This window comes from Sinocyclocheilus anshuiensis, unplaced genomic scaffold (genome assembly GCF_001515605.1).
Source record: "Sinocyclocheilus anshuiensis isolate Anshui unplaced genomic scaffold, SAMN03320099.WGS_v1.1 scaffold108, whole genome shotgun sequence".
NCBI classification, from domain to species: domain Eukaryota; kingdom Metazoa; phylum Chordata; class Actinopteri; order Cypriniformes; family Cyprinidae; genus Sinocyclocheilus; species Sinocyclocheilus anshuiensis.
The window spans coordinates 494,340-507,311 of NW_015554071.1; the positions used below are offsets into that span (position 1 = coordinate 494,340).

The 12,972-nt window shown below is 37.4% G+C and overlaps 1 protein-coding gene across 2 annotated transcripts in view; it reads right to left on the bottom strand.

Annotated features, from left to right (window-relative positions):
* LOC107668707 (regulating synaptic membrane exocytosis protein 2-like) overlaps positions 1 to 12,972 on the bottom strand; it is a 162,303-nt gene that overhangs the window by 120,488 nt on the left and 28,843 nt on the right. For both annotated transcript variants that reach the window (XM_016460673.1, XM_016460674.1), the window contains exon 6: positions 7,975 to 8,147. In XM_016460673.1, coding sequence (XP_016316159.1) covers positions 7,975 to 8,147 — 173 coding nt within the window. The remainder of the gene's footprint in view (positions 1 to 7,974; positions 8,148 to 12,972) is intronic.

Here is a 12,972-nt window from a genome sequence, read left to right on the forward strand (position 1 = left end):
TGTCCCATTGCCCTATAAATCCAAGCGCAAGAAGCAATGATCCCATCTTGGATTTATGAATAAATAAATAAAGTGCACTGGCAACAACATTATCAGTCAGTACATACTGTATATCACAGTGTTACATGCTTTCTTTGTCGGCCTTTATGATGTTGCTAAAAAGAACATTATTTTGTGTATTTGATGTAATGCAATATGTTTATGATTTTATGAATTTAAGATTCAAAAAACACATTATTTTCCACATACTGTACATGATTGTTTCTCCTCTATGCCCCGCCTTCTGAAACGCGTCGATTTTTACAAAGCTCATCGGACTGCAGCGAGAATAAAAGTTAGGCTACGCCTTCTTTCTTTGCGTGAACATTTGGGCGGCATTATGCAAATCTTCCCACACAGTGACGTAGACATGTGGGGGCGTGTTTAAACGAGGCGTTTTAGGAGGCCGTGAACCAGTCTTAACTTTTATAAAGAATATCTCTTTGGGTTTGAGACTTTAGTCTTTGCAACTTCAGGAATCTTATCTATTCACAAACAGCTTGTAACACTCCAAAGAGAAAGGAAAACTTGAAATCGCATCATATGACCCCTTTAAATTATGTGGTTGCATTTAAGAATATTATGAATCAAATTGCTAAATGACTACAATAACCTACATTAAATACATTTTAAAAGTCACACCAGCTAGTTAAGGTAAAAACTGCATCTTTTCACTTTTCTACATTGTGCTAAGTAGTCTTATACCCTAATATTAAATAATCAGCATTAATTTCTGGCACTTGTAGTATATAAATAGCAATATAAATTATTTAATTTATATAGATAATAATTAATGGCTATTGTAATAAAGAGTGTTCCCATATTCTCAAGCAAACAGCACAGTGTATCAAATGAAGTCGTTTGGCACGGAGGCGCAGTTATAAAACACCCATGCCAATCTTAAGCGATAAATAGTGTCGTAAGTTCAAACCCGAATGTCAGTCTACAGCACTGGATGTGCCTGTAATGTATTTCTGTATTTGTTTAGCTCTGGTGTGATGATCGGTGAGCGGGTATCGATCGCCTCACCTGCCGTTTCGCGCCTGTCCCAACAGCTCCGGCTTCGAGATGTTCTGGGGTGGCTTAAAATGCGATAGAAAAGAGCTACAGAACTGTCGCAATGTCCCAAATTGCATTTTCACCTAACCCCCCTCCTCCCTAACCGAACCCAGTAGTCTTTCACTTGAGGAAACAGCAGCAGCACACCCACAGCCCCGCGACCGCTACATCCGACGCGCTGCCGTGTCGATCAAGTCCCATATTTTCCCGGAGATCTGATGGATGTGCGCCTCATGCTCCAGCCCTGAGGTGCTGCTGCGGCTGCTGGGAGCGGGGGATGGATTCTGTCTGACGGCGTGCCAGAGAGAGAGAAAAAAACAGTGCTGCATTTTTACCGGCTGCTGGAATATCTGGAGCTGCGTCCATGCGCCACCGTCTCGCCTCGGAGAATCAGACAAACTGGAGCAGCACAGACTCTCTCTCTCTCTCTCACACACACACACACACACACACACATCATTCTTGACGCGCTCGCATGGGCTGCTTTATTGCACGGCTCTCTCAGTGAGAGATGCGCAAACGGGAGCATACTGTTACAGTGAGCTCTAACTGGAGAAGCACAGCGAGGCAAAACAGCGAGCCTCCTAAACTGCATTTGTAGGTGAACGCATATGATGTCTAGGCAGTCATCTTACTAGGTTTTGAGACACAGCCAGTGCGCTGGACTTGATTTCAGCGACATTCAAAGCATTGGAGCAGCGCGCTCTACTGTGCACGACTGATATATGTAACACCTTTACGAGCCAACCTAATTTGTTATTTACCTAATCGACGCGGTTCAAAATTGCTCACTTTAGGCAGTGATATTTGAAGAGGATCTGGCAACCTAAGGGCGTCTCTGGCGAATCGATTCTCCTTTGGCGTTCTGGGACGCGAGTACACGTTTTCATTTCCTAGCGCTGCTACAATCATTGATCACATTTTATTGACATTTTCTCCTTTTTTTCCGTTTGTTTCTCTTTTTCTCTCTGTCATCATCGTTATAAAAGCTAATCACAACTGCCATCGTCATCATCATCATCATCATTACAAAGGATCATCACTCGAGCATCCCAGTACTCTAGTACGCTACTTAATCTAGTACAAAAATAGTAGTTCTCTAGAAAGTGACAAAAATGATGAAACCACAATTTGATTAGTGGACGATAACATTCTGTATAAGCCCACGCTGCAGTTTTGTCATCTGTCTCTTTAAATGCTCATGCTCTTTAAATTTGGGTGGATTCTGATTGGCTGCCTGCCAATGGTTTTTATACTTAAATCATTCTGAAAGTAATTCCAACCATATTTTGTGTCTCCGTGCTGTTATTGTTGTGGTGTAAAATTTGCAGTTCTCTTATTCATAGTTATAGTTATCATCCTTGGTGTGAATGGGCCTTTATGTTGTGACTGGTTGAAGGAATAGTTCACCCAAAAATGAAAATTTCCTTAAAAAGTCAACACCCTCAGGCCATCCATGATGTACAGTAGAGTTTGTTTGTGTTTGTATTGTTTTTTTGTTTGTTTGTTTTTTCATGGGAACAGATTTGGATACATTTAGCATTACATCACTCATCAATGGTTCCTCTGCAGTGAATGGGTGCCATCAGAATGAGACCTGATAACAGCTGATAAAAACATCACAGTAATCCACAACAGGGCTCGCAAAATTGCTAGCCCGACGTCCCGGGGCTATTGTGTTTTCCAGTCGGGCTACCAAATTGTATCACTGCCCTGCCCGACGGGCTATCTTGAACAGTGATATAAAATCCCTTCCTTAATTCGCGTTGTTCACTCGCTTGTAGGGGTGAAACGGATCATAGTTTATCATTTATAGGGCTGGGTATCGATTCAGATGTCCCGATTCGATTCGATTTTGATTCGCAAGCTCTCGATTCGATTCGATTCTCGATTTTTTGATATCGAATTGACGTCATTTAAAAAAACGATTAATCAGAAAATCGAATTTTTTGCCCAGCCCTAATCATTTACACGTGTTTCTAAGTCTTACCAATTTAAACATTCAAGCGTTTTAAACCATTCATGCGCATGAAGAATTCAGTTCGGTGCTTGCGCGCACACGCTCAAAGCGCGCACAATATACAGAGCGGCGTTTCAGGCAGAGCACAAACACAGAATTGATTCCTCTTTCGCTTGAACGGACACATACACGCAAAATTATCTCAAAATAACCATAAAGCGAATCTCGACGCAGCTCGAGTTCCTGAAGGGGAACCTTGGTTTACTTGCATGGAGAAATTTCTTTTATTTGTATTATTTATTTATTTGATTTGGGATTTGTTTTCAAATTTCAAGTTAGTATATTGTTTGACATTTTCAATTTCACAAAGTAATGTGCAGCCTTTTGGTCTGAGAAATAACAAAAGGACACATTTTTTAAAATGTCTTAAATCTCATTTTGTTAAAGAAATTGTGAGAAAATTGTATTGTGAAATCAGTATTGTGAATCATATCACATCGTGAGTTGAGTGAATCGTTACATCCCTATATGCTACTAGTTTTTGCTGTGGTATCGAAGTAGTAAATTGTTCTTTAAATAATAAGTGTTACTTCAATAATAAAGAACCACCTTTTTTTGCTCATCTGAAAAATGATCCGATCTGTGACTCAAAATGTGATATGATAATGTAATATAATCCGAACCGTGAGATTTGTGATCCGTTGCACCCCTACTCTCTTGACTTGTTATTTGAAGAAAAAATATAATATCGTTTATTCGGGCTAGTTAAATTCATTTAGGGGCTACCAAAATCTGAAGAATGCCTACCAGGGATTTTGAAATTTTGCGAGCCCTGCACAATTATTATTTAAGCACCCAATAATGATGTGAAACGTGTGTCACATGTCTAAAGCAAAGTGAACTTTTCTTCATCTGCTCACCTTTTTACATAAACAATGAAAAACCATAAAAATTTTCATTTGGCCCTTTCATTCAAGTGCTCGGTTCACATATGCGCATATCAGCAGCTCATTGGTCTTCGGTTTAGTTCAGTGACAGTTGGAGGAACTTGTGTGCTACGTGTGTCACATGTCTAAAGCAAAGTGAACTTTTCTTCATCAGCTCACCTTTTTACATAAACAATGAGAAACCATAACAATTTTCATTTGGCCCTTTCATTCAAGTGCTCGGTTCACATATGCGCATATCAGCAGCTCATTGGTCTTCGGTTTAGTTCAGTGACAGTTGGAGGAACTTGTGTGCTGAATGAGTTGGCAAAAACAGCATCATAGGATTATATATACCGGTATTTTGGCTGATTTCGAGTCGCAGTGACTGTCAGGCATCTGAAAGTGAGTTTTGATTGAGTAACTTGCAGATCTGTGCTACTCGAGCCACGAACTGTTTCAGATTATTCAGACGATTATGGTTCAACTCACTGGTTCAAAAGAACGATTTGTTCTCAAACTGGACATCACTACAGATGTTTGCCTGAGGCTCTGGATTAACAGGTAATAATGTCGTAAATAATATTCAGTTTTTTTGCACAGACTGATTGTTTTGCTTCACAAGACCTTAATATATCGTCAGGTGTCTTTGATATGTTTTTTTTAATTCTCAAAGATGAGCAGCCTCTGACTTGCATTTTATGAATCACTAAGGACCACAGTTTCAGTTAAATTTTTTTACTTATCTATTGAAGAAAAAAGACAGCTACATCTTGGAGGGTGAGTAAATAATGACACAATTTTCATTTTTGGGTGAACTATCCCTTTAAAAACACTCTCGATGGATTTGTTTCTTACAAACATGCAGCTCTTCTCTTCTCAAGTTGTTAACTGATGGACTGGAGTGGTGTGGATTATTGTGATGTTTTTATCAGCTGTTTGGACTCTCATTCTGACGGCACCCATTCACTGCAGAGCATCCATTGGTGAGCAAGTGACGTAATGCTACATTTCTCCAAATCTGTTCCCATGAAGAAACAAACTTATCTACATCTAGGGTGGCCTGAGGGTGAGCACGTTTTCAACTAATTTAAATTTTTGTGTGAACTACTCCTTCAATATGGTGGTGTTTTGTCTGCAACAGTAATATAGAGGCACTGTAAGTGGTCACTTTAAGTATTGGAAGGATGTTGTGTGTGTTTGCATTCAAAAACAGCTGAGCACAGCTGAATGAAGCAGAACATTGAGACATGACAAATATGATGTTTCTGACACAGAAAAAAACAGCAAGATGCAATGAAACAGCCAAAGAAATGTATCTGATGCATATGTACCGACAATTACAACAGATCAGATGGAACTGCTCCATCTCATGCGTCCCATTCCAACTACGCAAGTACTAGATGGAATAATATGTTGAAAATTTGAGCAGTCAAACGTGCTGAAAAAATGAATTACTGATTTAATGAATGACTCCCATCATCTATCTGAGCTCAATATGTGAGTCTGTCTGACGCTGATGTGGCCTGTGTAGTCAGTGCACTTTCCTCATTAGTTCCTGGACCACTAACAGCCCCTAATGATCTGCTGAAAAGAGTCTGACGGGATCTCTAGTCCATTTTATGAGTCAGGCCAGAGATAATGGGTATTGCTGCCTGTAGCTTAGTAGTGAAATATCTGGTTAAGTCATGAAGGTTGTTAGCATCACTAGTACTATTATTATGCAAAGCAACCCACTTCTAACCCTAAGCATTGTGCAGTATTTTTTACCCTTGTGAAAAAATTGTGCTTACTTGTATTGAATGTGCACTTGTGGAATAGTTCACTCCAAAATGAAAATTGTGTCATTATTTACTCACCCTCATGTCGTTCCAAACCTGTATGAACTTCTTTCTTATGTTAAAGACAAAAGAAGATATTATGAAGAATGCTGGTAATCAAACAGTTGATGGTCGCCATTGACTTCCATAGTATTTTTTTCCTACTATGGAAGTCAACTGGGGCCAACATATGTTTAATTACCAACATTCTTCAAAATATCTTCGTTTGTGGTCAAAAGAAGAAATAAACTCAAATGATGACAGAATTTTCATTTTGGAGGGGGGAGTACTTTAATTTTAAATAACTGCATTTAATATAAATTTAAACTATAATACATTTTAATGCAATTAATTATCCAAAAACATTATATTCAGTTCACACTTAAGAAGATTCCTTTAAACTATATTATTTCTGTAATAAGTACTCTTTTAAAAAGTATGCTGTACCTTTTTCAGAAAGGTCATTTCAGAATAATCGTAATAATACTGACAAGCAACCACATATTAATCACAACATCCTAGTACAGTAGCAGAGAGCTGAGCACAAGCGGGTATCACTCACATTCACTTCTTAAAATGTAACAATGAAGTTACTGCAAAATCCATATCCATTAGTTTTAACCTTAAAGGGGTCATATGATGCGATTTCAAGTTTTCCTTTCTCTTTGGAGTGTTACAAGCTCTTGGTGCATAAAGAAGATCTGTAAAGTTGCAAAGACTAAAGTCTCAAATCCAAAGAGATATCCTTTATAAAAGTTAAGAGTCAACCACGCCTACCTAAAACGCCTCGTTTAAACACACCCCCACAGAAGGCGTAACTTTTATTCTCGTTGTAGCATGGTTGCCGCCGCCGCCATGTCGTGAAGACACTGTGTGATTCGTTGTGAAAGCAAAACTAGTTTGTTTGGTCTTACAAAAGAGGACACGACTAGAAATCAGTGGTTAAGTTGTATTTACAAGTAGCCTAATGCATCTGTGGCACAAAGGCTGTTCTATAAAGTTGGGCAGTTCCAAATTTGCAAGGACAGTCTGGCGCTTCTGACTCACAGCCTGTAAGTACATTTTTTATATTTAAAGAATGTGCCACTGACGATTCAAACACGAGTTTTGGACAGTGTAGAGTAGGCTTGTAGTTTGTCATTTCTCCAATCACAAATGCAGACATGGTTCTATGTTTACGCGGTGCGGTGCGATGCAACGCAACGCGTAAAAAGACAGTATAAGTCATTATAATCAGTAATTATGTCCCCACTGGATGCAACAAATGCCTCGCTTATAATGGGTTTTAATGTTTTTGTCTCGTCGCTCCGGCCGGACAGGGCATCACAGTATGGTAAGGGGCGTAACATTTCCGTCACACGCTTGAGGTATTCGGCCAATCACAACGCACTGGATAGCTGGCCAATCAGGGCATACCTCGCTTTTTTAGACCGATGAGCTTTGTAAAAATTGACGCGTTTCAGAAAGGCGGGGCATAGAGGAGAAACAATAATGTACAGTATGTGGAAAATAATGTGTTTTTTTTTTTACCTTAAACCGCATAAACACATTGCATTACACCAAATACACCAAATAATGTTATTTTTAGCAGCATCAAATGACCCCTTTAAGTACCTCTGATGCAACCGTCACTGTAAACTGAATGCTGCTTTGAATAAGAAAGTGTTAACCGGATAGCCAAGATAACTGTCGCAGAAGAGAATTAAGGAGCTCCTTCAAAACCCTCAATGCATGGGTGTGGCTGAATATTACAAAGATCTCAAATGTTTGCAGTTTCCTGTTTATTAATGCTGCTTTGAGTGATATTCTTAATTATCACATATCAAATGAGAAATATCCTGAGAAAATGGTGAAGAAATCCTTAAATGGAAAAATGTATCATATTGCACTTTGCTAATTTCTCTGAGACGATAACAAACATGCATGCAACAGCAGTGAGGTCTGTTTTCGTTCATATGAATTACATCAATAATAAAAATGCTTGATTTGAGTCATTTCCACTCTAAAAATAACTCTTGAATCTCAAATTTATAACAAATGATCCTCAAAGCATTCTAACTGAGACCAACTTAAAAGCCTTCTCACAACATCAGACCCACACAATGCTGAACTGCGCAACATTTTACACTGTCTGAGGACAAGTAAGGGGAATAAGGTAGGAGTTTCTGACCTGCCTGGGATCCCTGAACCGTTTCTGAGAGGGTCCTGGTTTGCTCCGACTGGGCCTCCCCTTATTTTGGCTTGGGGCCCTGATCTGGAGCCCTCAGGACTGCTGTAGAACCACGCTACCGACTTGGTGAGGATTTCTTGTTGTTTTCGGCACAGGTTGCATACCCACATTACCTACATATAAAATGACAAATTAATATTGGGGGAATTCAGGGACATATGAGATAAGAAGCACAAAAGCAATACAATAACAAACCAAGATGTGCAGTTTTCATGGAGGGCTGGTCTTCTAACTATTACTTTTTTATAATACAGATGCTACAAACATAACGCGGGTCAGTCAGAGGACCTTTGTGTAAACCCCTGCACCGTCTGTCAGGGTAAGTAGATGATTCAACTATCACAGTATCTTCTACTATTGCTAATAAAACATCTATCCATCCATTTTCCAAACCGATTGTCCTACGTAGTGTTGTGGTGATGCTCCTGAGACCCTGCATCCTCATATGAGGACATTATATTTTAGTGAATTTCTCTGAGACTATACATGCCACAGTTGTAAGTCTGTATGTCCTGTACAGAGCACATTCAGGGCTTTTCAGAGATACTAAATGTTTGGATGTTTCGCCATGACCACTCCCTCTCCTTGGTCTTCAAAAATGGCTGATATTAATTTAGTGACACTCTTATGGAAATATGATAATATTTTTTTAATTATCATTTAAATCTGACTAATTTTGAAACTGTTTGTCATAAATCAACATCTCAGGAAAATGTTATGGGGTTTCAAATCAAAATATGGCTTTCTGTTACGAAACAGGACGTTGATTTCTTACATGTCCTCATGTGAGGACACTGGACTAAAAGCATGTTTATTACACATTTTGGGAGACACAACAAATGAATAGGAAAGGAAAATATATTTCAATATTCCTATGAAATATTAGTAATCTTGGTAATCTTGTCAATTATTACTCCCATTATTATACTTCTTTTTTCATGACATGTTGCCCCAAAAACACATTAATATGCAAATTAGATACAGTTTATGGATACATGAGAAAACCCGTTTATGGGCATTTTACACACATTTTGCATAAAGAAAAATGGTATATCAAATAATTCTGTTATAACATAGTTCAGAATAATCTTTATACAAAGTTTAGTATAAAAAAAATCCTGAAACTTAAAAATGTATTGGTGATTTTTTTTTAAATCCATTGTTTTTGCCTATGCATGTTCCTTCATGTCTTTTTATTTATTTATTTATTTTTATTTTAATTGAGCCCTGGTAGCATAACATATGAATGAAATATCATTTTTCAAAAAAATCTTTACATTTTTTTCTTATGCTCTAAACAATGTAATGACATAAAAAATATGAATTTTTTCCTAAAATTGTTTTTCTGGGTCTCAGGAGGTTAACCTAAGAAAACAAAAATAGAATAAACTTTATTTTATAAAACTGATAATTCCATTGCTTGATTCTGATTGGCTGAGCTCCTCCACCCCACTCAGACTTGTATACGACATCTTACATTGCACACAGTTGCTGAATGGCAAACTAGATGCAGGATGACGACTGACTGTGTGATGTAACCTATTAGAATATGCCTTAAAGGGGTCATATGATGCTTTTTTAAAGATCATTATTTTGTGTATTTGGTGTAACAGAATATGTTGACATGCTTTAATGTTCAAAAAACACATTATTTTTCAAATACTGTACATTATTGTAGGTCCTCTATGCCCCGCCTCTCTCAAACGCTTCGTTTTCTACAAAGTCCCTCCTTCCGACAAGCGCAGTCTGCTCTGATTGGCCAGCCTCTCTCTCTCTCGCGCTCTCTCTCTCTTTCTCTCTCGCGCACACACACACAGGATGCACAAAACTCCGCATTTGAACAGTCAAAAGCAAATACTTAAACTAATAACAAAACAGTAGCTGATTCAGAAGCGCCAGATTGTCATAGCAAAGTCAGAATTACCTCCTCTCCTAGGTTCACGAAACGGTCGTCCATAAAATGCATTGCTGTTCTGTTGTAAGTAATCTTAAAGATTCCTAAATGCATCTACTTTCGGAAGGCCAAATAAAGTGCTTTTGCTTTCACCTAGAAACACACAGCGTCTCCCTGACATGGCTGCTTCAACACTAACTGCGGTTACTGAAACCACGCTTTCTTTCTTTGCGTGCACATTTGGGCGGCATTATGCAAATATTTCCACATAGTGAGGTAGATATGTGGGGGCGTGTTAAAACGAGCCGTTTTAGGGGGGCGTGGCAGAGTCTTAACTTTGATAAAGAATATCTCTTTGGTTTTGAGACTTTAGTCTTTGCAACTTCAGGGATCTTATCTATTCACGAACAGCTTGTAACACTCCAAAGAGAAAGGAAAACTTGAAATCGCATCATATGACCCCTTTAAAATCCAAGATATGAGGGCAAAATATCTCTGTATGGGTTTTTGTCTTATATGATATAGTTTAGCGATATCATACGAGTAAGAATATCTGCACGATTGCAAATGTGATATTGATTTTATACAACAGTTCAACAAACAATAAACATTTAAGACACAATATTGTCAGGATTGTCTGTGTTTGCTACATTTCAACAAACGAACATAGTTCCAAACAAAGCCTCAACAAAACTGTACTGAATCTGTGGTTTTGAACGAATCGTGTGAGTCAATGATTCAGTGACTCATTCATAAAGACAGTCACTTGCTTCGTTCCTGAATGAATCAGCCATTTGAACGAATCTATTATCTCGTTTAGGGCTGCACAATTAATCAAATTTCTAATCGCGATTACAATTATGGATGCCACAATTACGTAATCGTTCAAAGCGGCAATTAATCGTACAAAGTCCACTTATGTTATTCTGCACGCTTAAGATGCGTTTTTTCCTTTCTACATGTTATCTTAAGGGTTTTCCCCATTATTTTAATTTTAGTATAACATTATAATACCATTAATATTTTTACTATTTTATCATTTAAAGCAGAAACCAAGCCGATGTTTAGTTGACATTTGAGGCTTAATACTATAGAAAAGCACTAAAGGTTTTTCAGTTAGAGTGTTTTCAGCTTGTTTATTTTCATATAAAAATACGGCATGCAGTTGCATCAAACAATGGTATAAACATAATTCAATGTAAATTGTGATAATCGTAATTAATAAATCGCAATTACAATTTCAAGGGAATAATCGACAATTATGATTTTTGTCATAATCGTGCAGCCCTAATCTCATTCAAATAGTGACTTGCCACCACCTTAGTTTCATATTTAGAGTATAATTTCATTAAAATAATAATAGTAATAATTTCATATTTCAATATTCATTTTTTTTTTCAATGTTGACTCATCATCAGCTTTTCTGTAATCTCTATTCAATGCTTTTCTTATTCAACACAGCAATGACTTTAAATGATCTTTGGGGGGGTAACTTCTCCGCCCAAATTGATGTGTGATTAATTAGATAATCGGCACATAATGTAATTAATTAGATTAAACATTTTAATCACTTGACAACACTCATTTAAATACAAGATGTACACGTTTGAATAGAAATTACATTAAAGTATATTTTAGTTTATCATACATGCTTGTCAGTACATTCAGTAGTTCACTTTAACCATATTTCAAAGACAACAGAAGTAATTATGAAATTACATATTAAGATGTATTTAAGTCCTACTTAAGGGAATCAGAAATGCAGCAAAAGTCTTAAGTTCATTCCACAAAAGATTAAGCTATAATACATTTTCATTTATTTAAAATTTACTTGCATCTAAGAGTTTGAAAATATTACATTCAGTTTGCACTTAGTATATTATTTCCATAATACATATTCTTTTTAAATCGTATGCTAAAGTGTGCTTATTTTTCACAAGGGTATTTGTTGCCCAATCTGCAAACTACTTTCAATAAATAAGAAACAAAAAAAATATTGAAAACATAAACTACCGTTAAAATTCAGTTCCATTATAATTTACCATAATTCCATACCATAACATACCAGGTATCCTCCATTTCCATAATGCTAATAGAGTGTGACGGGTTACATGCTAGTTTAGTAGTTAGGGTCATGGCTTTAGAGTATCAATAACTGTAATAACTTTTGGCAGAGAATATGTTTGCTATGGTGAATGCTTGTTAGACTGTGAGACTGACAGACTCACACCTCTATAAACTGCACACTCACACACTAAAGTCACACACTCACATTTAAAGCACACTCTCATTTAAACTGAGCAAGAGACTGAGAGCGAGTAAATCAATGACAACCATTAGAGCTGCTGCTTCATGGAGGAGAGTGGTCACCTGCCTTTGCTGAGTCACCAGAGACACAGAGAGAGAGAGACAGAAAGACAGACAGTTCAAAAGGGAGAAAATGAGTTTGTGTGTGAATGGAATGGGCTCAGAAAATAGAACAAGAGGGCCATTAGTGACAGCCAAGTAATAAGGAAATATTGCCTGAACTGCTTTCAAATGAACTGCGGACATTAAAGTGCTCAATGCAAATGTTGCTACATGAGAAATGCATTACTGCAGAGGCTACACAGATTTCTGCATTTAGAGGAACACAAAGAAACCACTGACTGATACAAGACGTGCAGTATAAAACACTGTGAACAACATAATAAAATTAAAAACTATTTAAAAAACAAAAACTACTGATTTATAGAAACAGTGCAGTTGAAGTTAACCATGTGTATGCTAGTTTACAAGTATAGAGACCTGATTAAGTCATTGGCAGTGCTTTATGAAAGTGGGTGGTCACTGCAGAGCTTTTTTGGCACCAGTTGTTTGCTGCAATTCTATGATTGGTGGATATTTCTCTGAGGGATCATGGGTAGTGTAGTTTGTCACAGGGAACTGCACTGTTAAAATTAGTATTATTTTAAATTAAGACAATAGCAAAAAGACACATTTTCAGCATCAACTTTTCATTATCTCTCTGTGTGTGTGTGTGTGTGTGTGTGTGTGTGTGTGTG